This window comes from Anomalospiza imberbis, chromosome 8 (genome assembly GCF_031753505.1).
Source record: "Anomalospiza imberbis isolate Cuckoo-Finch-1a 21T00152 chromosome 8, ASM3175350v1, whole genome shotgun sequence".
NCBI classification, from domain to species: Eukaryota; Metazoa; Chordata; class Aves; order Passeriformes; family Viduidae; genus Anomalospiza; species Anomalospiza imberbis.
Window position 1 is genome coordinate 6,542,447 of NC_089688.1, and position 27,971 is coordinate 6,570,417.

The 27,971-nt window shown below is 39.9% G+C and overlaps 1 protein-coding gene across 4 annotated transcripts in view; it reads left to right on the forward strand.

Moving 5' to 3' along the window:
• Window positions 1-27,971, forward strand: part of ANK3 (ankyrin 3) — a 341,257-nt gene that overhangs the window by 73,034 nt on the left and 240,252 nt on the right. Inside the window, exon 1 of one of the 4 annotated variants that reach the window (XM_068197123.1) lies at window positions 16,303-16,326. The exons of the other annotated variants lie outside the window; for them this stretch is intronic. Within the exon in view, the coding sequence (XP_068053224.1) occupies window positions 16,324-16,326 (3 nt within the window). The 5' untranslated portion in view covers window positions 16,303-16,323. Of the gene's footprint in view, window positions 1-16,302; window positions 16,327-27,971 lie in introns of those variants that run through there. 4 annotated transcript variants of the gene reach the window in all.

Here is a 27,971-nt window from a genome sequence, read left to right on the forward strand (position 1 = left end):
GTGGGAATCAAAGCCCAAATGTATAAAAAATCTCTCTCTGACTGTGGAATGTATTAGCCGGTCCTCAGCAAACCCTTATGCAAATGTGCAGACCTGTGTAGGGTGAAGGCAAGGTGTGGCCAGAGGGGCTTGGCATTGGTCCGAGGCCTCAGCATGAGGATTTGTAGCGTGCAAATGTTCTCATCTCCTGGAACAGCCAGGAAGTCTGATGGTGGCTCCCTGGGGTTTGTTTCCCTCCTCTGACATGACACTGAGAGGATGATCCTGAATGATCTTTGCTGTGCTTTGTAGCAGAGGATTGTTGTACAGCCACTCTATGTGTGCCTATGTCCTCACACTGGCTAACTTTAGTACTGCTGAAGAACTGAAAATGAAAAATAGAGCAGGGTATTTTTTTAGGAATTTGAAGTATATTAGGGGAGTGTACAGATGGAAGCCTGGTCCCTTTGACATGGTGATATCAGCAAAACAACCCGTGTGAGCTGCCAGAAAGATGCAAGCTGGAGGGTGTGATTGAAGCCTGACCTTCCAGAGTGAGCTTAAAGGAGTATGTTCACCACAGAGTATAAACACAGCAGTTAACGTTCTTATCTGCTCAACTGGCAGATTTGAAAGCTCACCATAAAGCTTGAAAAGAATAATTTAAAAAAATTACTTGTTTATTCATTGTAATTTATTTGTTTGTTTGTTTTGGCTACTAGCTGCTGATTATTTATGTACATTTCAAGTATCAGAACTTTGGGGAAATACTATTTCAGTATAACACTTAAATACAGACAAGTGTTTTTGCTAGAAGTAATAGCCACCAAAATAAATGATCTCATTGCACACAAATACAAAATATCTGTGGTGTGTGATGGAATGCAAGATCAATCGTGTTCAGAGCAGTATATATCTTGTTTATTAAGATACCTCTGTAGTGAGAAGGCTTTATTGTGTGGAGAAACCATGTCACAGAATTCTTAGCTTTCTTGCTCCCTTTATATATATATTTTAAAAAGAGGGCATTTCCTTTAGGTTTTGATTATTATTTTTCAGCTGTTTGAAGTCTTATGCTGAATTACCAATTATGTTACAGAAATGGAGGAAAGTGTTCTCAGTTATAAATGCTCTAGCTAACAGACACAGACAGTTTGGCTATCCTGGTTACTATGGTGAGAGCTGGGGAGGATGCCTGTAGCACACCAGTCTCTGTGTTGTTCAGGCAGGCTGTTTTTAATTTCCTGGGATTGCTTACAAGCTGTAATATTAATCTATTTGTATCCTCTTTCAGCACTTCCTTTGCTTTGCAGTGTAAGCCCCTTAATATAGATTGGCTGGAGAAGAGCAGCTTTGCCCTCCTTGCTGCCTGCCTGAGGTGCCCAGTGTGGCTGGAGCGCAGGGAAGGATGACCTAATGTGCTGCAGGCAGGAAGCAGAGCTGATTAGCCTGCCTCCAGAGATGCCAGTGCAGGGTGTGACTGGGGTATTTTAAATCTGCTGAGGAACATTTGCTTCTCTGGGAGAGATGACCACAGAAACATGTATAGGACAAAAAAAACCAAAAAAGTCTGAGCACATCTTCATCAATGTTTGGTGGCCTATTGGTATGAGCACATGATAATTCCTTCCACATTACATGATTGGGATTCTCCATTCTATTTTGGGTTCCTGAAGTCAAATGTCACCCCCCCCATCCTTCCCCCCACCATGCTGAAATGTTTTTCACAAAACAGAATGATCCTCACAACAGATCTTAAAGGGAACCCACTTCAAGACAGTGTTGAAATTCTGTACTTATTCGACAATCTGCTGATTCAGCACAGGGATTTGAAGCTTTTGGCTGGTGACTGGGAGATGTGGGGGTTCACATCCCTTCATGGAGAGGAAAATGAGTACTTGTCTTTCTCAAGTCCACACAAGTAGGATGTGGAGCTGTAAGGCCAAAGGCAGGCAAGGCAAGAAGAGCATGTCAGTATGGCATGATGATTATTTTTCTAGCTGAATTACTTTTCCAATTCAAAATGCATCTGTAATCAGGCTGAAACAGCCTTTTCAAATAAAGTTGCTGTGTATTGGATAAATATTTGCATAAATTATTTCTGATGATGTGGTATATATGGCATTATTGCCTCTGTGGAAATAAGCATATTTAGTATTACTGACTTAATGTTACTAACCTATGATCTTCTGAATGCTTCCATGGCACTATTTTCTTCATTATATGTTTTAGCAAATTCACCAATGGACCATTTTATTTTAGATGCCAAATGCAGTAATGATAGTAAAACCAGCTTACACCAAAGTGAAAAAGAAGTGCCATGGTTATTTGTCAAAGAAGAGGTTAAATGTCACAGATTTGAATGAACTAGTTTGCCATCTTGAGTCTCCTAGCACAAATCTGTGTTTGCAAGATTGGACTGTCAGATAGAGGTGATAGGACACAGAAATGGAAATATGGCAGATTTCCTAGGAGAACAGAGGAAGGAAAAATGACAGCAGAACAGAACACAGGAAGTCTAAAGTAGCAGGGCATAGACAGGGTTTGAGAATCAGGGGAATACAGGAGTGACAAGAAGGCTCTGAGCAGCAAGAGGAAGCTTAGAGATGATGTGGTAGCAATAAAAACCGTCCAGTTTGCAGTCAAAACAGACAGGCAAAGCAGTGGGCACACAAACCAAGATTTATAAATGATTAACAGATTTTCATCCTATCCACCTTAATGTGAAATATGGGATGCTGCTTGCTACCTTACTGAGTAGTATGCTTCATGCACAGGATTTACTGATTGGCTACCAGAGCCTTGTGAAGGGGCCATTGGTAAATGTTGATAATTGATAAATGTCCCTGTACTGCTGCAGCAAAGGGCACGTTTCCATGTGTTTGACTTAATCTGCATTGCCTGACTGAGATAACAAAGTAACAAATAGCCAAACTAAAATCAGTTTTTTTTTCTGCAGTTCCAGTGCTCCACAGTTTTGAGTACCTTGCTTATTCTGTGTTCTCCAAGCCTTGGGTAGTTCAGAGTTTCTGTAGTACTTCTTGTTTTACTGTGAATCACAAATAGAGCTGGGAATAAACCCAAGAAGGATCAATTTGTAGTTTTGTGTTGTAACTTCTGAACCACTTTCTTACACAGTATAACCAACCAGCAGTGATGCTTCATGACTGGCAGCTTGAAAGATAGTACACAATATTGTAGGTGATGTATTTCAGAGCTTGTTTCCTGTATTGGTGATGTATTTCAGAAGTTGTTTCCTGTATTGGAGGTCTTAGTCCAATGTTTTTAATGCAATTTACTGACCTGAAGGTAAACTGGTGAAATGTAAAACATTTTTCCAAAGTGGTTAGTCTTGAATAGGGTTGCAAGAGTATACTCTGTAAGTAGTTGATTGTCTATTTGTACTCTAGCAAGGATACAATTTTAGCAGAAGCAAACCCCTTCTAATACCGATGTCACCATTTCAGTCCGGTGAAGTCTGCGATAATCAGGCTGAGCTGGGTGAGTGAAAGTGTAACAGAGTGGGAAGAAAGCTGGTCAGGGGGGTTTCTGGCTGTTATCTAACTGCAGCAACACACAGTGAGGCCAGCCAGGAAGGCTCTTCAAGCACTGATGTGTTTCATAGCATGAGCTATCAAAAACTCACACCATCTCAGGATTAGCAGCCAAAAAAAGCTGCTGCATGTGCTCAGGGTGTATTTAGTTACCTTGCTATATCCCTGATATGGCAGGTTAATACTTGAATTCCTACTGCCTGGTTTTGCCTTTGTTGGCTTCTCGTGTGGGTTTCACCCTTTGTAAGACAGTGGCACTGATGGGATTAAGCCTGGATGTTCGCTATCTCCCCTCACTGGCATCTCAAAAATCAATCTGGAAATGCTAGAAGATGATCTTTTCAGAGGGGAAGAAAAACAAAAAATGTGCAACTCATCGATTTTTTCAGTGCATTCTTTCCCTTTGCATTTTCTCTTTTACTTTCAATGGAATTTTTAAGGAAAAAAAGAACATATTTAAACCAACCTCAGGATAATCTGTGCTCACCTCCTCAGATGTATGAGATAATGAGCACATTTTTCTCAGGACCAGGGTGAGATAAGTCTATTTTGCTGCTGAAAAATGGCAGTGGGGGAAAAACTGACTATTGAGGTAGTTACTCTTAGAACTTATTCATGCGTTCAAATTTATGCAAATAGGGACTTAGGACTGGAAGCTTCTGCATGAAATCATTGATGACAAGTCATCAGTGCTTGTTTTGTCCTTTTTAGGACTCTGCACCGTGTATCTGTCATTGAGTTTTATACTGGAAGTATGGGAGAAGCATAGCTGATGGTAAACACGTTTATCTGATGAGCTAAATCAGTGGCATCCACTTAAACTGGCACAGATGTGCTAATAAGCATGGGTTGCTGTAGGTTTTGCAGATTTTATGTATAGTTTTGAAGTTTTTTTGTGGCTAATACATATGTATTTTCTTATTTAAAAGAATTGGGTATATTAACAGTGCAAGCACTTTGGAAATGACTGGCTTTCTGTGGAGTTGTGCAAGTGTGGAAATATGGGAGAGGATGGAAAGTAATTTTGTTCTCTCTGACTGATAATTTGTCAGATACAAAGGCTTCAAAGAAGACCCTGCTCACTGGAAGCAGAATCTGCTGCTCTCTCTTGATGTGAAGAGCACTTAGTGGGGAAACTTTCACACTATGTTGTTCTGTATGCCATGAACTCGCTATAGGGAGAAACACTTGATTAAAACATGGCAGTGTTTATGTATTCAGTAACAACATGCCCATCTTCTCACTCCTCTGCCTCACTTCTTCCATTCATTGCTCTCCAGTATTGCACACAATTTCAATGAAGTCTTGATGTAACACCTCTCTTCCTTCAATTTAAAGGTACTGTTTTTTGGTACAGTTCCTAGAAGAGGTTTGAGGACTTAAATAGCAACTTGGCCTCTTTTTCCTTTGCCATGTCTCAGAGCATGCCACTCAATCCAAGAGGCTGCATTTTTTGGATGCAGGAAGCTAATCTTAGCCTTCCTGTTTAAGGAAAGTGGCTCTTCTCTCCTGCCACATGTGGCTTGGGAACAGTCCCCAAGTGGCTGACGAGCCAGAACTCAAAAGCACATGATGCAGTAGGCGTGAAGGCTTCTGAGGAACAGGAATGACCAAGTCTGAGCTGCAGACCTTGCTGGGGCTCTCTGGGACCCTGGCGTGAGGTGGGGAGGGCTGGCAGGGCTGTGCTGTCAGCAGGAGTGGCTGCCTGCCCAAAGGTGCCTCTTGCTCTCATGTTGGTTAGCTTTGGAAGGGCCCAGCTGTTTAAAGCCAGCCATTCCCTAGGTTGAGCTGGGCAGCGCAGGCAGAGTTTCAGGAATATTCAGTGTTAGAGATACACTCCCCCACCCAGCTCAATACCACTGTGTCCCTGTGTGGTCTCACTGGGTTTGGGGCTCCAGAATGGGAAGAAGATGGGAGATCCTGTGGTATTTAGTCAGTTACGTGGTTCTCTGCTGGTGTTTCTGACATGATTTGTGAAAGATCAGCTTAACTCACAAATGTCCTCCCTCTGCTGGTTCCACAAGCCACTAGGATTTGGGAATGGGTTTTTCCATCTGTGCTATGCAGTAGGGTGAGGGGAGATGAGGGATTTGCAGCCACATAGAAGAAGGGCTGTGTTCCTGCCTGAGATGGAAATGAAAGCATTTTTTTCTCCACTTTCAGTACAAAGGGATGACAGGCAGAGAGGGAATGCAGACTTCCAGCTAACACTGGCAAATGTTCCTAATAGAGAGGAGGAATATTTCCATTTTGTGTTCCAGTTAATTTTCAATCATGTCCAAACAAAATGAAGGAAGCTCAGAGAGGGTACAGCAGTGAAAAAGCGATTGATGACAATCTAGGAAATTGAAAAATCCAATTCAGTTTTTGTCACCAGTTAAAGCTGAAACTGTTTAATTTGAAAAAGAAATAAAACATAGCTCTGACTTATCACTCCAATTACTTTTGCATTATTTCAGTTGATTTTAAAGCTGAGTGAAAAGGGAGGGAGCATGGGGCACTGTCTCTGTTTACTGCACAGAAACTCTTAGTTCTCTTAATGTGTTTAAATAAGCAATTACACTGTAGGGAAGGAATATGATGGCTTAATGCAAGATGTCTTAGAGCTCCTTCAGTCTTTTCCTTTGTCTCCTGTGAGGAGATGAATTGCTGTTTTCTTTGCAGGAGGCATTCAGCCAGCCAAAACTGCTAATTATTTGTTTTCTTGGTTATCTTTTGCATACATGCCACTCACTGGACAGTCATCATGATATATTGAATGTCAATGAAGGATGGTTGTAGGATGCCTTTGGGAGGAGAGGATGGTGTGTTTATTGTGAGAAGGCAGTCAAGAAAGGAAGGACAGTCTGAAAAATAACAACCTTCAGTTTCAGTTGCTGTTTTGAGATGCTGAAGAGCCTGAGCTGAGAAATTCCTGTGTAGTAAAGTTTAATTGAAAGTTGGTGTTTAATAGTAGTAAAGAATCCACAGTTGTCCTCAGAGGCCTTTTGTGCTGCATTCTGCATGAGGTAAGGACCTGGTCCTTGTCTTCAACCTTTTTACCATCAAAATAATAAGAAATTGGGTAGCAAATTATGTGTTTAAGAGAACAAAACCACAATGGTTCCATTTTGTCTCTAAATTTTACTGTTTAAATATTTGTCTTTGGCACAGAAGGCACAATTTTGGAAGGCCTTTTAGGATGGAGGTGGTAATAGCAGTAACAAAAAGAAAACCTGTCTGTGGAGCTCCCAGAGGTCAGGAGGAGCAAATGGTCAGCCAGCTGCTGGAAGGGCTTGGAGTTCAGCATAAACTGAGTGTGGTAGCACTGGTACTATCCTGGGGTTTTGAAAGGCTGAGAGCAATTCTGTTTCCTCTAAAAGGCTGAGGGTCTTTGAAGGGACTCTGGAGGATGAAGAGGCTTACTAGATATTTTTATTTTCCTCCTGATCTGTTATGCAGTTTCTAGGCAAATGTGTGCTCCTGCTTACCCAGCAGACCTTGACCTGATGTCCAGAGCCCCTGGGGAAGCTCTAACCTTTCTGTCAGCAGTGAGGATGGAAATGAGTGGGAGACAGAAATTTTGCCCATATTGTCATTGCTGTAGCTTTCATATAAAATCTTACATTACCCCTAGCTGAATTGCATTCTGGCTATAAGCTGAAAAGCAAGCTGTTTCACAAGCTGTGATCAGTGAACCAGTAGCCATTAGGAGAATGGAAGTAAGTTCTTAAAGCAGTGACACTTTCTTCTTTCCTGTAAATAATTGGAGTTGACTGCTGCAGTGGTATCCTGGTGTTTGTTTCTATGCAAGCCTTTTGCCAGCTCTGTCTAGAAGCAGCACAGCCTGGGTTTGATACATACAGCCATACTTCTTGAACATGCTATGGAGCTTCCCAAATAGTCTTTGCTACTTTCCAAAGAACAGTGTGACACTAGGGACTAAATCTGTGTGGCCTTAATGATCTTTCTCAACTTTCACTATCTTCCTGTTCTCCTACTCTGAAATAACTCATATTTTAGGGTTCTCTGTGCACGTGTGTGTCTGCACAGAGTGAGGTAAGCAGCTCTGTTCAGTCTGACCTGGCTGCTGACGTTGTAGTGTGGAAGTTCTGCAGCTATGTTGGTGAAGTGCTGCACCTGGAAACTTTGTGTGACTTTTAACTATAACTTTCTGTTCCACCACAGCTTCTGCCACTGGCTTCAAGCCATACTTTTGGCAAATTTTTTTCTCAAAGCTGCCTGGTAGGTGAAAGTGATATGCCCTTTCTTCAGGTGGAGATCACTTGATTTGTGCAGAGCTCTTAACTGACTCACTCAAATAAAGTACATTTGCCAGTGGCACTGTACTGTCATGTGCAATGTGTCACCTTTTACTAATGGTGCTAATAATATGAATCTCACCTGCAGAATGTTTGTATTGCTGAACTTGAATTGCTTACTGCTCTTGTATGAAAAAAAAAAAACAAAACTGTGTAACAGTCTGAATATCTTGGAGAAAGAAACTAGATAACCTAGCTGAGAACTGAGAGATGGAAACATGTTAATCTACACAGAACCAATAACAGCAAACTGATGCAAAAAAAAAAAATCCACAGTGCTTTTCTCACCTGTGGGAATGTACATCGTAGTTGAAAATAGGAGACCTAGATAAGTTGTTTTTCACAGTAGGTTGCAAACTAGTTTATTTTTAAAGGACTTTTCTGGCAAACTTATGGTAAAGGTGCTCCAAGTGAAAGACATTAAAATCCCAGTAAATTGCAGAGCTTTTCCAGAATTGCATTTTTCATTGCTGTGTGTTCTGCTTTTATTAATAGTAAAGGTCAGTTCTTTGGAAAACTCTTTTAGCAGGCTTGGTTTTGGTTTTTTCCCGACAAGTCTTCCAAAAGCACCTTCCAGCATGTAATACTCTCATTAGTCTAGTTCATCAATATTGCATATTACCCTCCTGGATTTCCTACAACATCAAAATAAATACTTGCTTTCCTGTAGCTCATGAGTCCAGGTAACCATGACAAAATACAGTCAATAAAGGAGTTGCCCTGCTCTGAGGGCGCTGCACAATTGCCTTTGTGCATTTGACAATCGCACAGAAGCACAAGTGCTTTATTCCCTCATAACATCTCTGCAGGACTGTTGATGTGGTCAGAGCTGAATTCTCCTTCTGGGGAACGTTTAGCAGGAAGATTCTTGTAAAATCAGGTACAGAGGTGTCGAGGTCTCATTTTGTTGGATTCTTGGACTGCTGTCTGCCTGAATTCAGCCCGCTCTTTCTGTCTGATGCCTTTGTGTTTGAAATGTCTGAGATGGATAGAGCACCTGCCTGGGCTCCAGCTGGTTTCAGATATTAGGGATAATGCCTGGCAAATAATTCAGGCTCTTCCAGGGTCTGTAAAGCATGCTTAACTTACCTGAAATTCATAATTTCATAGCACACAGAGCTAGAAAGAAACATGGTGATTAAACTCTTCCACAGCATGAGGCAGAGAATTGCACTCTGATTTCTTTAGTCAGCTCCATCATCTGTAGTTCAACAGAAATATGTTTTTTCTAGAAGGATGACTGATTTGGGTTTTAAAATTCTGAAAGTATGTCTTATATTTTTTATCAGTCTCTTCTACCAAATAATGCCCTTAAGTGTCCATTGGGGGTGGGGTTTTTATGTTCTTGCAATACTGTAATTCATTATGATATGCTTATGTTTGCTGCTTAATGAGGTTGACTTGGCATTTATTGAAATAATTGTGGGATATATAACACCTGTGAATGCCAGTTCCATGAGGTGAAATTTGGTACTTCTAGATAAAGTGCCAGGAGTTGACTGGATGCCAAATAAGGTACAGTACTTCACAGAAAACAATGTCTGTGTTGTGATGAAAGGGGATTTCCTTTCATGAAATGAATATTGGATCAAAAGCAATCACTTTGATTTTTTTTTTCCTCAGCTGTGGAATTTGCTGGAATTGTACCAAAAGCAATAGAAATTATTTTAGTGAAGAAAGCATTAAAACTACTCTAGAGCTACTTACTGTTTTTCTGACAACACAGATAAGAGAGAAAGTGTAGGAGGGAAAACTTTGACAAATATGCAAAATGTATTCTTTTAATCAAATTTTGGGCTGTGTTTTCTATCAGCCTTCTCAAGTAAGTGTTGCTGTCAGTATGTGCAGCATTTGCCTGTGATTTTTGGAGAGCCCTTGATAATTCTTGCCCTGTGTTTTCAGTCTTTGCCTTTTAAAAGTAAGAGTTGCATAGTGAAAAGACATCAGGTTTCCTCAGGGACCCTTTGGGATTCAGGCCGTATATGCAGGGATCATATGGAAAATCTGATTCCAGCCACACCTTTCTCTTCATTCTTTCCATTTAATGCAATCCTCCTAACTGCCTCCTATTATTTTTTTTTCCAAAATTCTGACCTAAAGATACCCAGCCAAGAGCAAAGAGAAGAGAGAGACTGTGTGTGTGGGATATCTGTGATATGGTCAGATGATGAATTTCTGCTAAAATGCAAATTAATGCTCACTGTGTCAGAGATTTCACTGTGCAAAAAGTGTTCTTTTTTCCCAGTTTCTCATAATTTCAACTTGTCACAACCTTGCATAAACTAAAGTTGGAGCCATTGGCAATTGCTGAAAAATTAAAACTCCAGGAGATAAGCACTACATTGGCTTTGTTTGTACATCAGTTTGTGTGGTGTGCCTTCACAGGATTTTGGGCAAAAAAAGTATTTCTTTTTAGCCAAAGGGTAAGGACAGGCACTTTGCTGCCCTTGTAGCTTACTGTGAATTGGAATGAGTGCATTTTCCTCTAGAAAAGCATTTGCTGATTTTTTTTTTCCCTGTCAATGGAGTTTATATATATATGGAGTGAATTTGTGTTTTCAGGAATTATTCCAGGTTTTCTCTGGTTCTTGTGGTGTTGGGTTCTTTGTTTTGTTGTTTGTTAGGGTTTTTTGTTGGGTGTTTTTGAGGGTTTTTTGCCTTTACCATGACTACAGCACTCATAATCTACCTGTCCCTCTTCTAGGAGGATAAAGTATCACGTCAGGTTTTGTTAATGGAACCTTTGAGTTTTTTCTTGGCTCTATGTGAACGTGTTCATGTGTGATGGAAAATAATATATACAGTAGATGTGTTTTAACTGCAGCTTATCTTGGCTGTTAAACAGCATGAGACCAGTTAACTGTGGATGGAATGTTTTATTAAAACAGCTGCCTTGGTCATTTTCAGTTTAGTTGCTTGTATCTGACTGCAACGCAATGGTTTAGAGATTCTTTTATTTTGCTTCCAGCAGTTGTGGTCAGGAGTGACTTACGTGACCCCCAAGTTACTTTGATGAGGTGAATAATGTTCATGCTCTGTAAATAACCCTGCTCCTTAAAGAATAACGGATTTTTCTTTTCAAGCAAATTCAAGTCTTCCTCTACTGACAGAAATAGTTTTAAAAAATGTCATGGACCATTTTAAATCTTAAAGGTTTGGGAGCTTGTGTCTTGAAGTCTTCTAGACATCCCTTTTTTTCTCAACACTCTTTGTTAACAGTGAATTGCAGGGCATGGAAAATGGTGCCTGAAAGGTGCAATAGATCCTTTTATAAATTTTGAAATATAAATGGAGCAAAGGGACACTTCACAATATTCCCAGATTTGCTTCTTGACTGACTGCAGACAGTAAAAGCTGGAATCATACTGTGTTGATGTCATAAAATCAGAAAGAGTGAACAAAATGAAACCTAAATTATTTGATAGAGATCAGATCCCAAATCTACTTAATGAGTCAATGGTTTTGTTCATTTTTATTAAAGCCTGTGACAAATTTTTTGTGAGAGTCAATGCTTCAAGGTGTTACAGCTTGCCCTGGCAGAGGAGCCCCCAGGCTGCTGTGGGGCAGCAGGAGCTGGTGCACAGGGACATGAGTTCCTGGTTGTTGGTGGGATCAAGACCAGGGGTCTGAGATGTTTGGAGCCTCAGCTGCAGTGCTGATGCCAACCACTGTCCACACCTTCCCTGCACACCAGAGAAGCTCACAGTCCTTTTCAAACAATTTAGTTTAGACACAAGTTGTGGGATAATTGGTTTGAGATGAGATTCTTACTGTGTGTTTAATGCAATGATTCCTTTCAGTTTTCTCTTTATTGGATACAAGGGAATTTTATTTATTTTTAAAAATAAAGATAACCTTTTAGAAACAGAAAGTAACAGTATCACCTGGAAAACAGAACTTAGGACAACAGGGTTGCAATGTTAGTACTGAGTACAACCCATGCAAAATTTGACCGCTCATGTATGGACTGGGGACTGATGATGAGTTCTTCTACAGTGTTTCAAGTTTTAATTTGCTGTATTGGATTTTTTTTCTTGAATATCATATCTGTCTTTGCCAGCATCTATTTATCTTGACAGAAGTCCCAATTTTCAGAATCCTGCTTACTTTTAGAGAAGGTACCATGCAGTTGGCATAATTCTGACTTTTGGGTGCCAGCCACATGTAAATGGAACTGGAAGTTGTGCTGGTCCTTCACTGAACATTGATATGACACTTTGTCACTTGACCAGACTTTTTCATGCTGCTTTTACATTCTATTCAAAATCTTCCTCACTTACATCCTTCCTACCTCATATCCTACCCTAGTCTATAGAAATTGTTTACTATAGGTTTAAATCCTATATTTAGTTTGTGTTCATACTTGTCCTCCTAGATTTCCTCCTATTTTGGTGCTTTTTTTTCCCCTTACCTATATTCTGACTGGTGCTTTTCTTCTTTCTACTCCTTAAATAACTGTGTTTTCCTTATACAGGTGTAGCTTTTCTTGCCTTCTTAATATCACCTCACTGTAAAACAGTGGGATGCACTTAAATGGAGGGGAAAAGTATAATGCCTTCCAACTCCACACTGATCCTCTGCTAACCTTGAGTCTCTTGGCTTGGCTTCTCATACTGCAGAGTTCTAAAATCTGTCACTCTCTGTTCACTTCCACTGATGTAAAGTTGGCTTCTGCCATGGTTTTCTCTTGGCTAGGTTTGTTCAAAGCTCATCCCTCTTCTGTCAGCTCTACCTTATTTCCCTGAGACTTGTGTGTGTTTGGCATGTGTTTTTGTCATGCTGCTCTTCTAATCTCTATCATCTTTCCATATGAGCTTAATATCATGTGTTGTGATTTTTAAGACTTTTGACCAGCTCAGATGCTGCTTCCATCCCATTCTCTGTCTTTCCAGATGATGCAGAATCTTTTATTCTGCTTTTCACACCTTCAGTGATTTTAGCGTAGATCCCCTGCATAATTTTTAGCTGATTTGGTTTTGCTTTTTTTCTTCTTAATCTTGCCTGGCTGTGGTTCAGAACAGGGGCCAGCTCTTCTGGTGGTTCTCTCATCTGCTTTACAGAACACATTCAGGCTGGTGGAAGCATATGTCAAGCTTGGAGTAATATTTCGCTGTCTTCTTGCTAAGGAAAACTGGGCATTGAAAAACAAATAAAAATTCTTGGGTTGTTTCTTGTGGCAAATCTTCTCATTTATCCTGTGGTAACTTGTTTGCAGCTAAAGAAATAACCTGAGCCCTTGGTTTTTATAATTCCCTACAAGCAATGAAGCCTCGGAATTGCAACAGTTGTAAATAACTTACTAGTCCCTTTAATGAGAAATGTCTGTTCATAAATTTCTCCTTGAATCAGTGAGTACATTTTCTTCTGTCATTTAGAACATCTTTTGACAGTGGTCTATATCTCTGCATGTTTGGTTTGTGGAGTTTATTTTAGCTGAATGATGCTCTGGTTTCTTCAGTTAGCAGAAATTTGATAGCAAAGAACAACTTCCCATTCCTAACCATTTGTGGGCTTGTCACAGGCACTTGGTGTTAAACACAGGAGAAATGTTGTGCTGTGATTTCTTTGGGTAGCTGGTCTTCACTCCAATAACACATTGCAAAGATTGTTTTGTTCCTTGCTGGCATTCCTTCTCAAAGGGACGTAGGGAATATATGTACACCTTATCCTTTTCTTAGAAATTGCTCTTGATTGTAAGGAATTGCATCAAATCTGTTTTTCTTCTACAGAAAGAGCTGTAAAATTGCTATCAACCACCTTGTGCACCCGAGGCCAAGCTTTTAAATCCTTTAGTCATTGCTTTTGTCAAGCTGAGATATTTTTTATGGTCTCTTCAAAGTCAATGGGCACTTGCTGCTCCCATTCCTTTTAACCTGCCCAGATCCTTCATGTGATCAGCAGCTGAGAAAGCTTTCAGATGATATGCTAAACAGAGATTAACTCTGGTGTATTGCCCCAGACTACGAACAGAAGGGAGTTTTCATGGAAAGGGAGGAAATTGCTTCATGAAATGCTTGTTGCCTCATTAACTGAGTTACTGCTTGTTCACTAATGAACGAGCAGTAACTCATTTGCTCACACAAAGATAAGCCTCCAAATGCTCCACAGTTCCATCTGAGGAACAGTCAAAAGACAGAGTATACCTACTCAGACTGGATCCCCCGCTTGGCAGCTGAGCATTATTAGGCAGTTCAATTCCAAACACGCGGCCGCTCTTCAGGCTGCACACCCGGTGTTGGTAGAGGTTGAACAAGAGACTCTGATGGATCACTCTGGTTGTGATCACTTTTTCTGATCCAGTGTGACACTGGATCACTTTTTCTGTGTGACACAGTACAACATTATGCACACATATCAGAAAGATCTTTGCAAGTTATCTCAGAAGCAGCGCTGCTGAAAAGTAGATTGGGCTGTGCTTGGGTTTGAATGATGTCCCTGGGCTGTGTCTGATACTTGGCCAGCTCATGTACACCCCTATTTCTATCTTCATCATGTCAACTACATATAATAAGTCCCTTTTGAACCACACATCTTTGTAACTCTAATTAAAAAGATAAATAATACATTCCAAGTTCTGGTAAAACTCTGTACTTAGTTTAAACAAGATGTTGTACAACATTTTTTATATAGTGAAACCTTTACAGACTTGAAGATCTGCTTCAAGTTTTAAAATTGAACTATGTGTTTATTCAACTAAAAACTATTTAACTATTTAATTCTATTACATAGATTTGAAGAATATCAAGTTGGAAGGGGACCTCAAGGATCATAACCTATCTTGAACACAGCATGTACTTTGTGTCTCTATAAAGGTGTCTATATGACTGATGTGTCTACTTATGCATTCCTTTGGTATTTTGTCTTTTAAGAGAATGCAGGAGGCTTTAAAATGAATGTTGACCTTGATTATGACATTGATATTGGTTAGTGGCATGCAATTTTCTTACGTTTTGGTTGTGCTTACTTTGTTGGGGAATATATGCATGGTGTTATCTAACACATGCACTCTGTGTTTGAGTAACTCAGGGAATACCTTTTCCTGAAAGCATCCACATTTTATATTGAAATATGTTTTAAAATTAATTTGATTTGTCAGGATTAATCTTAATTCTTTTCTAGAAATCCTTCCTAGAAGATGATTAGTTTTATCTGTAAAATATTATGAAGTTATATCTTAGTTTCCTATGAATTTGTATATATAAGTCTTCTATGTAGATAAAAGATACTAATTCTTTTGTAATACTCATACTTTTTTTATTAAAGAAAACACCCTTTTTTTAACCAATGAGCAGCAAAGAAAAATGCAGAAGAAATTAAAACTTATATTTAATGATCATGAATGATTAATTGCTATTCTTGGAGTGATGCAGTTTAGTAGTATATGAAGTGGTTATTCAGAACAGCTGACAGCAAATTACTCTTTCTAGGTTTTGTTTGCTATTTATTGTCTATGTAAAATACATGAGTGACCTACATTTAATAAATTTATGCTTGTATTATAGGCTAAGCAGAAATAAGCAATCATATTAAGTCACTATAATAAATCTTTAAAATAGATGAGAATAAATTTTCATTTTCTCTGATGCTTGAGGAGTCCAAATGAGTACCTTGTATTACTGAGAAATCTGTGTGAGCACTGCGCTGTTGTTAATTAAGATTTTCCTTGTAAAATGGATCATCTTGGAAAGGCTTTAAAAATCATTTATTCCATTATTTTGTCATAACTGGTGCACAAATCAGGTTGCTGTTCCCACATCTCTGGCTGTAGTATGTTAAGAGAGGGAATGCATGCTCTTTTGAGCACCCTGCCTTTGTAGGATGTAGATTTTCTTGCTCGGTGAATGTTTGAAGTGCAAACTGCTTTGAGACTGAAATCGGGAGTGGGGTTTTACTGTTTCTATTTGTGGCTCCTTTGAGCAGCCAGTTGCCAAGGAGATCACTGGCAAAACCCCAGCAACTCCCTGCACCACGTTAGCCTATAAAGCAAGCACTGCAACAGATCCAGTGACAATCATTAGACACTTCCTGAGAAAACACCCTGGAGGTTTTAGGAGGGTTTATATTTCCACCACCTGTTTCATTGTCACATCTGCTCTTCAGCAAACAGAGAGGGAAATGCTTATGATCTCTGGATAAATGTATTGTTTGTTTCTTTTCCCAATACAGACAATCAATGTCTATTAAAAACATTTCTATATCTATTAAAAAAACCATTTCTCTGCCTGCCTCGTGTAATCCTTCTTTGTGTCAGAGATAATTAGCAGCCATCTAATAAGATTAGCCAACTAGTGTGATTAGTGAGCTCAAACCCTGTCCTTTTCCTTTTGCAGGTAAGTGAATGTGGCATTCAGCATCCCTATCTACATTATTATCACTTTCTTTGGCTCTTATTTCTGATGCCAATTTATGGAGTGAAAACAATAAAGGCAGTTGGAGAATATTGATATGCAGGTACTGTGGATGCTGTTGGAGTGTATATTCTGAGAGAGATGGTAAGTGGGATGTTTTCCATCTTCACCTACATCCTGATAGCATTTTGATTATTTGATGCTGACATGTAGCAGCAGCCTGTTGTGCTCTTGGAAACCAGCTCTCGGTGGCATTGCTGGAAGGAGGAAAAAAAGGGGAGATGTTTTGTTGGATTGGTGGATGCCAGTTTTCTGTGGATTTGGTTTTTTCCTGGATCGCAGGGGGTTTGGATGGACTGTCTCTGAAAGGTTATTAGCATTTTCCTTTGGGTTTGGATTTTTTTTCAGCTTGGAAACCAGATACCATTTGAGGAGCTGTGCCAGAATGGTGTAATTAACCAGAGATGATCAAACTGGAAGGGGAGAGATACAACCAGAAATGGACATTGTGTTCCCTGCTAAAAATGATGGCAGTTTTCAACAGAGCATGTATCAAAAAATATTCTTAGACTGCTCAGAGGCTTTGTAATTAAATCTAATTTGAACAAGATAATTGCATTACTTTTTATAAATTGGAAATTAGTCAGGTTTTACGGGCATACTTTAACTGTGCTTCAGGAGATGCAAAATAACAGTGAGATTTTTGGTGGAAAGGAAATGTACCAATGTCAACTGGTATTTAAAGGAAAAATAAAAGAATGAGCTGTTCATCTCAGTGTTAAGGCAGATGGAGTTCCAAGTGAGCTCAGTATTTTGCTGCATTTCCAGAGAAGGCAATCATGTATTTTGCTATCTACAGCAGCACCTATTCATAGCCTGACATGTGAATGCCTTTGAGCAGGTCTACTTAAATCCTTATAAATGAGGGCTGTTGCCAGGATGGTTTTTTAAATGCCTTGTTTTACATTAAGTATCTCTGGAAGCAGTAATATTGAGTGAGTGCCTTTAAAAGCTAACGGCCTCTTTAAAGGTCCCTGTTTTGCTCAGAGGGACTCTAAGGAGTTTATGCATTCAGAGGGACAAATTCCTCCTCCTCCTCCTCTAGGGATAAAAATTCCTGGTTCCTCTTTGCCTTTCACACTTGCAGGGGCCAGTCTGCCCACTACTGTGATGCTTCCTCCACAGTCTAGTGGCAGTGGCAAATAGGGAGATTTCCTGGGATGTTCAGGAGGTTAAAAGGAACTCCTGCAATGCTGATACATCAGTGTCTGTCACAATATTGTGTAGCCTCAGCAGTCACAACTGCACAAACCCTTATTTCTGCCAATTAACTGAGAAGAGATTGATCTCTTGAATGGAAATTTTGATGATGGGAAGAGTCAGTGAGTTGTGCTGCATGGAGCTGCTAGTTAATTCAGTGCAACTGTTTTCTGATTAAACAGTTCATTCTGGGAGACAGCCAAAATGATTTCCTTCCCTTAGAGCATAAAACCCTATGAATTCTTTGTGAATGAATTTCATCACTTGTTGTAACATCTTCTGTCATCTTTAACATATGGCAAAATAGTTGAAAACCTGTTTACAACATTATTTAAAACGACTTACATAACCATTTTCCAGAGTCATTATGGGACATAAAATACCAGAGTATCAAATACAATATAAAATAGATTTGTAAAGGAAAAAGTAGAGAAAATAAATACCTGGATTCATTGTCCCTGAGTGCCTTACTGCAATTCTTATGGGGTAATTATTTGTTCATAAGCCTTTTTTTTTTTTTTTCCCCTATGGAATGTTTTTTCTATTGTGAATACACATATTTATATATGTGTGAATGTATTTGCATAATATAGCATTTTCTGTACTAATGTGGGTTTTAAACCATCCTCTGGGATATAAATGAAATATTTATAGGTTTGGAATATTTAATCATATTATCTGCATCTGTTGAATAAGTGGTTTACATTGTGTGGAAGGCTTTGGTATTCACTATTATAATCTCTCCTTGATAAAACTAGTATGATTCACAAAATGCTATAAAATGTTTAAGGCATTGTTTTTAGTACATGCACAAGTCATGTCTGTGGCAGGATTATGAGAACAGTTAGGATTTAAGGATTGATTGTAAAAGTTAATTTTTTCACTTTTGTAAAGCTACCTTGATTTTTTTTTTCCTGGAGCTTGAATTGTTCTCCCCTTTTAATATTTTGAGGGTAAGTGAAAGGAGCAAGAAGTCCCAAATAGAGCTAGGGGCAATTACTCTCCTGCCCTCTCCTGTAATATGTCAGGAAGTTGTGTAGTTGTCCTGTGATGTACACATCATGCCAAGGGAAGAGTTTGCAATGAAACATGGGCTGTGAGGCTGACAAGTGTGACATCCAGCTGGAAACACTTGGAGTAAAACAATTTGAGGGTGTGTGTGGGAAGAAAACTAGCTGGCTTCATCAGCAGGAACATGACTGAGGTAGTATAGAAAAAAGGGAGAGAAGCAAGTGGAGGAGATGGTGGAGGCTGTGGTGAGGTGCAGTCTGACAGGGACTTTTTTCTTGGGCTCCACCAGCAGTGTCTGTTGGGCCAGTGTCTGTTGGTGTGGCTGGTTCACAGAGATTTGTACCTCAGTATTTGTGTTTCAGCGACTTACACTGGTGAGCATCTCTGGCTCACCTGCCCAGCTGTCACATTAGAAATTCGGGTTGTCACCAGTCTGAACTGCTCCCTGCTTTTCTTACGAGGACATGGCAAAGCAGCAAATCCCTGGAACCAAAATTGATAAATATATTGAGTATCTTCTGGATGCATTCATTGGTTACCTCTAGAACAGTGTCCACCATTCTGGGAATAAGTTTTCTGATAACCTGTTCTGGTCATAGTAATTTGGCATACAGCTTTGCTTTATGACTATATATGTAAATGTGCTTGAAATACATCTCTTTAGTACTAAATATATAATCAAGCAGACTGTTTAGATTTGAAATTAGCCTATATTCATCCTCTTTGGCTTGTTTTGTGCTTGTAAAAAGTATTAATTTATTGGCTTAGCATTAATTTTTACTAAGTAACATGAGTTAAGTAGAAGCTACTATTTGCATTTAAGAATTTTAAATGAGCACTTATTTTTGAGGCTCTGCCTGCTCTTTATCTCTGTCCATTTTCTGTTCTTTTGTATGCAAAGTGCTATTTGTGAATGACTGATAACTGTGCATTGGATACCCTTTAAGTGCATCAGAACTGACTGACAGATTTATTTGGAAATCTGTTTTTTTAAGGATACTTATCTGACAACATGCACTTACACACCGACATTGCAATTGTTGGTAGAATAAAACCCTGAGGAGCTGTCATCAATAAAAGTGTAAAAACTGCAGTTGTATTATCTTGATTTGTGGTTGGGATTTTTGATTGGTTGGTTCCCACCCATCTGCAAACAAAAGTCAAATTTGGCCATTTATATTATGTGTTCTATCAACTCCATAGCTAATTTCCAGTGAAAATGGAATGATTCTTTTGTTGGTGAAATGTTATTTTGGTTGTTGTTGAATGTCAACACTGTCTGCCTCAGGAGTGGAACCTTCACTGAGGTCTCCTGTTTGCTAGCTGAGATTTTTGGTGGTGTAGCTTGTGAATTACTGTGGCTGTGTGGTCATGCATGCCCTTTAAGGCTAGGCTGAGATTTTATGTGATTCATTATTTTTCTCTTTTGCTATTTTCAATTTGGAGCTTCCGAACAAAATTTTCAGGCTGAGAACCAGACCTCGCAGATGCTGATCTTTCAGGGATAAATGAATAAATCAGTAGTTAAATTTCATTCTAGAAAAATAACACCCAACTCTCTCTAGGTGTAAATGGCTGGTTAGGTAATTTGCAAGTGTTCCATTTAGCTGAATTTCACTCTAGTCTTATTTTTGAAAGTGTCCCTGCAGTTGGTTACTTCATGATTCTTTTCCACTATATTAATGGTATTTCCATATACAAAATCACCATTATTTATGATCACATCATAGCTACCAGTTTATGTCCTTGCTATTTCATTAGAGGGATTCCCAGACTAAAAAATGGGCACCCTATCCTCTTGTTTTCTGTAGGGTAAAAGCAGGAGGTAGTCAATTCAGGATGTTTTCCAGTAAACTTCTAGCCTTCAGTAAAAATACTGGCAAATCCTTGTTTGGGAATCATGTGGGTGTTTGCTAAAGTTGTTGAAGTGGGAAAATCTCAGCTATAAACTTAACATAATGATTTATATGACTTGTATATTCACAGCAACTTGTGTGTGTGTGTATTCTGCTTATTTGGGCAGTAATTATAAAAATAGAATAGTAGATCTAATAAAAAAAAAAGTACATGTTTTTTTTCAGAGATAGGGCTAACTTTATCCACCCAAGTGGCAAAACCCTTCCAGCCTTACCCTTCAGCCCTGTGAGACTGGGGAGTGGATAAGGTGAGAGCTTCGCTGTGTAGGCTGGGGACTGGGGTGATGTTCAGGGCAAGGCTTGGGAGACACATTAATCTGATTTTTGCCCCTGAGACTCTGTCTTATTAAGTTTTACCCCTCATTCCCGAGGCAGTGTTAATGGCTTCCCTGCTGTAAGGACAAGTGGGACTGAAAATGCTTTTCAGGCAGGAGAATTAACACTCAATCTTTGCTTTTAGCGGGAAAGGCAGTGCATTATCTGTGCTTGTGCTCTGTCATGCTCGCTGCTCTTGGCTGCAGCTCTGCCCCAAGGTGTGCACTCAGGAGCTGCCCTGGTGGAGGAAGGGGAGGGGAATCCCTCGCAGAACTTTAGAAAATCCTGTCAATTCGTGTTGAATGTGTGAAGAACATTCAGCTTCAGTACTGGAGACAGTTATGACTCTCACCCTGTTTTTGTGGAATTTTGCCTCACCTTTAACTTTTTAATTAATGCAGTTCTTGTCTCGCTACCATATCACACCATCTTAACTTTGTGATTTAACTTGGTGTAAGACACTGGCAATGGATTGATTTTTAATTAGCATGATGACAGGCTGCAGCTGGTTTTGTCTTTTCTTCCATCATTTCTGACTGTGAGAAGAATTTAATTTTATAATGATAGCATAGCATTTTCCGTGGTGGTGACATAAAAACACGGTGATTTTAAAATGAAATGTGCATTTGCATTTAGGTAATATTGGTAGAAAATAGCCTCTGCAGCTAACACAATTTTGTATTGATCATGCACTGTCTAATCTTGTTTGCAGTTAGGTGGAGGAGGCATATCCTTACAGATGTTTTATTTTTAGTATTGCAGTGGTTTGTATGTGTTATTGTTATTCCAGTAATATGATTTAGCTTAGCTAGATAAATGTAAGTTCAAGGAATTGTTCCTTCAAGGCACTGTTTTCATGACAGCACTAATTCTTAATTTTTGCTAGAAAGTAAGAGCAGCAAAACATGAGAATCAATAGCCATGGAAGAGGCATAATTACCTTTACTGACCTCTTAGCAAGAAGTCCTTTACAGGAAGATGCTGGAAATATGCTTGTTGTTGGCTGTGCTTTTGGGCTACTGAAATTAATCTCCTGGTCAGACATGGGGAAAACTCAAGAGGAAGAAGCAGTATGGTGTTCAGACTGATGTGACAGTGTAGGTGCTACTACTGAAGCTGTACTGGACAAGATGTGCAGTGAGGTTTGGAGGGCTCTCATACAGGACAGAAGGTTTATGCAGAGCTAGAAAGAACGCTGTGTTTTCTGAAATTTCCTCAGCTTTGGGAATGAGTTATAAATACTTTAAAGGTTCGTTCTCAAAGAGGTGCAAAGGCAGTGGATGTGAAAATAGCCCTTTTGCCGAGAGGGTGCAGTGCAATGAATCTTTACTGAAGAGATCAATGTTTATGAATGCTGAGGCTTAAATCCTCCTAAAAGAATACTGCTGGGCTTCCCAGGGTGTTGAGAAGTTGATTTGTGCTCTTCATCATAAGTTGTACAGATTTCCTGTGATGGGGGGGAAGGCCACTGAACTTTTAAACCTGATGTGGAAAGATGTCTGAGGTCAAAAACCAATTGGGCAGTGGTTCACAGCAGAAAGCAAGAAGGGAGGCAAGAGTAAAAGGACCATCTATTATCATTGCAAAATCTGTATTTCAGCACCTCACGTTGGAAAATAGGTGCAACATTTTTACATAAGATGAAGAAAACCAAAGATTGTTGTATTAAAACTGTCTTGATTTCTCTACAAATTAGAAAGTAACAGCTGTACATAAAGCTGGTTAAATGGCAACACAATTTGAAGTTTCAAGTGACAGAGTTCACTACATGGTTTGGTAAACCATTTTGTCAAAGAAATACCCTTGCTGTTGCAATTTTGCCAGGTATGTATGATCTGAATTGAGACATTAACAAGGTGCATCATTAATGGAAATTATCCAAAGGTTTTTGACTGTCTTCAGTGCTTTATTACTGTGGAAACAAAAGGAGTGTGTGCGTGTGTGTTGGAAAGGTTGCTCTTCAGGGAAAAAAGAACAAGGGAAATTTTAATGTTCACCACCTCAGAGGTATTGTCTTACTCAAATATCTGCTTTTGCTTTAAATATTCAGCTAATTCCTTCCCTGTTTTTATCATACTGAAGAAGGTATGTTTATTGGCAGGATTCGGCTTTATTATTTTTGTTCTCTAGAGCTTCAGGTCTCCTCTGTGAGCATGAATTCACATAGAGCTTTTCTCACTCTTAAAAACAGTCTTCTAGTTGAGAAAGCAGTGTTCCTCCCTCAGAGATGCCATTGTGCTCAGAAAAGATGTGAAAAATCTGAGGTACAAATGGCATATGCTGCTTGCCTTTGAAAAAGCGTGGATTCAAAATGGATAGAGGCAGAAATTATTCTCATCCATCTGTAATGGCTCTCCCAACAGTACCTGAAGTGGCAGGAGTGGGTGGGCAATGCCCCTTTTCCCCACCTTGGGCTTTGTTCCCTGATGCTGCTGGGCTTTTCTCTCCTCTGACTCTGCTCTCTTGAGTCACCTCCCACGTTGTCAGGGGTTTGGGGGGCACAGGGACTGAGGGGTTGGGGTCCTGCAGAACCTGCTGGAATTGCCTGGAATATCCATGCCCACCTGAGGCAGCCCTCACCTCTCCTCACAGAGGCTCTGCTGCTGGCCCTGGGCACAGATGCCCTGTCCATCTGGAAGAGGAGTCAGCTCATGAGTCAGATCCTGCACAGGATCCCCCACAGCCCTGCCTGGAGTGTGGTTTATGAAATCTGTGGCTCTGGGGCTGCAGTGTGGGTGAGGGCAGCCCAGCCGCTGCTGTCAGGCTCACGGTGAGCGCGAGGTGGGGGCAGCACAAACCTGACCTCTGGTTTTTGCTGTGTAACAGCAATGTGGTGCTACCCCATCGCAAAAAAGCAGTGAACCCCAGATGCGGGAAGAAATGATGATGTCTGGCTCCAGGTCAGAGGGCTGAAGGAGAGCTTTATTAAGACTATACTATATTACATTAATATACTATTTAAAGAGATACTACACTATTCTACATACTTCTTACTTGCTTATCTAACTCAAACTCGTGACTCTCTGCTGAGAGTCTGAGCCACAGCTGGATCCCATTGGTCACTGACCCCAAACAACCTTCACCAGAATCCAACCCAGCAATCACTGCAGGTGAACAATCTCCACACCACATTCCACATGGGGAAAACAAAGGAGCAGAGAGAAAGATTGTTTTCTCTTCTCTCTGTGCTTCTCCTGAGAGACAGAATTATGTCTCTCTGTCCAGAGAATGAGAATGTCATAACCCCCCAGCTTCGTTCCCGATCTGATGGGTGTGACTGAACATCAGAGATCCCTGGCCACTCTGCTGCTGTGAGCAGCGCCCCGAGCTGTGCTGCTGGCTGCGCGTGGTCCTTTCGGCAGCGTCTCCCACAGGAGTTGTCCCTGCACTTCTCCTGACAGCAACAGCAGAGATGTTTGCGTTTAAAATCAGTACAAGCCTGGTGCAGGCAGTGGATCAAAGATAACTCTACAGCAGTTGAGGAGCTGTCCTAGGATTTTATTCTTCCCTTTGGTATTGCATGAAGTTACATTTTAAGCCCATTCAACTGCACTTGTCATGATGCTTTTCTTGCTCACACTCTCACAGCTTAGACTGAAAAGTATCTGCAGGAGAAAACTCTCCTTGTCAACTAAACTTTGGCAATATACAGCAGATCCCTCTTGCATAGGCACGCGTGGGGTAAGAAGACCCCAGGGTTGCTTTCATGCCAGTCAGTACTAAATTCCAGGCATATGTATATTTCAAATATCTCCACTATATATGTGGATATTCCTGTACACATGTTTTCAGCTGTAACTTCAGGTGTTGTGCTGCACACAATAGGCTGTGTAGCTGCTTCCCTTTGTCACATCTATCTCTGTAACACAAATCTACTGTGGGTGACTCACCCAGTTGTTACTGGCAGAAAGATGATGGACAAGCTCCTTTGCTGTGGAACAGCAAAACTAAATACAGCTTGGGCTTTGCCTATTGTAATTTCTACCTTTTAGGTGGCTGAGTGGGACGTTGCCTTCATGACCTTAAGGGACATATAGAATACACAAAGATTTCTGCACTTCTTCTTAATCCTTACTGCTAAGGATGCCAGCACATGTTGCTTCGTGCAGCCTGGCTTTAAGCTATTCTTGTCTGCATCTCTCAGCAAAAACAGTCTAACAGGACAAGTTAATTGGGTCAGGATGATCCACTCTTAAAATTTGCCAGCAGATCAGAGGCAATGTCCTTTATTTAGCCTATAGAACATAACTCCGTGTAATTCCTGGGCTGACAAAGTACCTTAGGCTTAGACAAAGTACCTTAATTATTGCAGATAAATAAACTGAAAAAGAATCAACAAAGCAATATTTGTTAGAGCATGTGAATGTGGCCTGTCCAGGTTATTTTATTGAGGCAGTGAAACGACATTTCACTGATTACCTCCCTTTGAAAGGGCAAATTGTTTGGATATAAATTTAATGTAGGCAATTATGTGCAAACATTTTGGGTTATACATTAAAAACCCATTCAGCATAGTGATCTTTTTCCTCACAGTGTCCTGGAGTTGTGAGATGGGCTGAATCATATTCTTCATTTAAGGCAGGGCATTTTAATAGAGATCTGTGCTTTATTTGTAGTTTGATGTGAAAGTAGATGTTTCTGTATGTGTATTTGATTTGTGTTTTGCTGTGATCTGGCTTAGAGTTTTTGCTTTCATTGTACATTTCCCACTACTCTCAATCCAGTCTGGCAATATATAAATGCTGAACTCTGATGTCTTTGTGCCAACTGGAACTGGGTGACTGCAGTTCTGTGCCAGCAAGGCTTGGTCTGAGTGGCTTCGAGGTGTCTTGCTCTTGATCTATAAAATCTTTGGCAACCTTTCAGCTTTCTCTTTTTTCTTGTAACCCTATGTATTTCTGAGCCCTGAGGCCTTTATTGCCTCTTGATGCATTAGAGAAACACGGTGGTTCTTAGAAGAAAAAGAAATGTAGATTTCTGTGTTTCTAGTTGGTCCCTGTAAGTTTATTGTAGAGTGTTCTGTACGTAATTGCTATGTTGTATTTCTAACTTCTTAATTCTCTGCAAACTATCCTATAGTTGATTACTTCTGTATGGTGTTGAGAGAGAGGGTGGTTTCTAACATTTTATTTGTAGGTGTCCAATTTAAGAAAATGTCCTAGAAAAATGTCAGCAAAGATCTGTAAATCTGAATAATGTAATTATAAATGATTCTTCTGTGACAAATAGAGTCAAGAAGAAAATCGCTAAATCATTGTCGTGCTAGTTTCCTGTGGCACTCCTCTGAAAATGGAATTATTGTAGCACCTTGTACTTGTATTACCCTTGGGCTGGGTGCTGTGCATCCCGATTGGGAGCTATGTATAGCAGGGACCTCACTCACCACAAAAATGTAACTGCTGTTACTCTGTGTGGCACTGGACACGTTAACCTCAAGCAAGGAGGGAAGAAGATTATTGTACTTCAGCGAAACATCAGTGAAGCTGTATAAAAAATAAGCTGGATTTTCCTAAGCTGGAATTTGTCTTGGCTGCTGAAACTGGCATTCAGGTATCGTGGGATCACAGGTGGCCAGGACCTTGTTGTGTGTTTAATTTACAGCTGCAGCAGGGTAGCTGTGCTGACGTTGCACTGAGGAATTGCTTCAGTGCCGACCCGCTCTGCTTTCCTCAGTGTCCAGGTGTTCCTCCAGGCCACACCCAGGAGCGAACCCAGCAAACCCTGCAGGGGCAACAGGATCACAGCACACAGTACTGTGCTGTTAAGCATGTTTGAACAGTCATTATTTTTGCCTTTCAAGTACTGCTGTGTCTTAAATCTTCTGCCACTCCATTCCCAATTCAGTCATTCTGGATGAGGATGTTATTTCTGAATAAACATATTATTCTGAAATAATTTTTTTTTATTGTAAAAGCCAGACTCACCATATGTATGACCCGTTGAAGAGGAAAAAACCTGAGGTCACTCTCTGACATTATCATGACTCATTCCTGCTTAACATTTTGGTTGTACTGTGGCTATTGTATTTGCAGATTCTGACAAATAAAGTTTGACAAGCTGTAAACCCTGATGTATAGCAATGAGTCACAGTTGAAGCACCTGATGCTTTCAATACATGTCTGAAAACTGCAGTCTTGGGGACATTGATGTAAAGAAACTTTTGTGATTTGTATTTTTGGAGGCCAGTGTTACACTATTATTATAGAATGTGTTTTGATAAAAGCTCCTGAAGATATGTTTTCAGGGCTGCAATGTTGGCTAATGTGCTTTGTAGCAGGGACAGTAGCTTCAAACTACTTCAGTTATAGAGCTGTCTTGCTAAAACTTTCTCCAGGACAAAACTAAAGTATGTTTATTATAGTGGGATTTCAGAAGTTTTCTCTCCTCCTCCAGTCAGCAGGAATTGGTTGTGGAGCAGACAGTTCTGCTGGTATTTTTGCTGCTCTCCAGTTGCTGTACACTACTGCCTTATGGAAGTTGCTTGTTCAGCTCACACCATGTACTTCTGGGGAGGATCATGTTAAGGTATTCTTCTAGATTTAGAAATTGTACTCTGCAGTGTATTGTGTCAAAGCCTCTGGCAGCTGTTCCAGCCCTCTTTGTTGTGTGTATACACCATTGAGATTTGGGCAGCAGCTTCTAAGGGGAGTCAGTAAAGAGCCTTTTGTTCTCTCAAAAACAGACCAGGTAATTATTTGACTCATCCCTTAGAGAGCTATAGCTGAAAGAATAGTAACATTTGTTTTACCATTGTTTCACTTTAGATACCCTTTGTTAGATTTCAGTAGCATAATGCCATTGTTACAATAATAAATACCATTAGTCAGCTTTCAAGAAGTGCAAATGGTTTTGGTTTGTTATCCTAGGCCATCTTACACAGAAGTGCTTAGGCTTAAAGAGTCCTGGTCTACCACCACCTCAGTAAGCTGCTGCTTTTCTGTCTCCTGCATGATTTCCAGTACAGACCTATCATAGCAATGTACAGATCAGCACAATACACATAATAATTTTCCTAAATATCTAAAGTGTAAATATATACAGACAATATTTTAAAAGTCATATCACTGGAGGGAAAAAATCCCACATTGCAAATTAAATTAAAGATATCTGACATCTTTAAGTAGACAGGAGATCTTTGCTGATATTTAAGATGATATTTTAAAAAATTGAGTGTGTTCTCTATTAGAGCTAGAGAGAGACTAAGGCAGTTGGTAGTGTTTATGAGAAATTATTGTGAACACTTTGTTCCACATTCTGGCATCATCTTTAACATCAAGCTATTTTGAC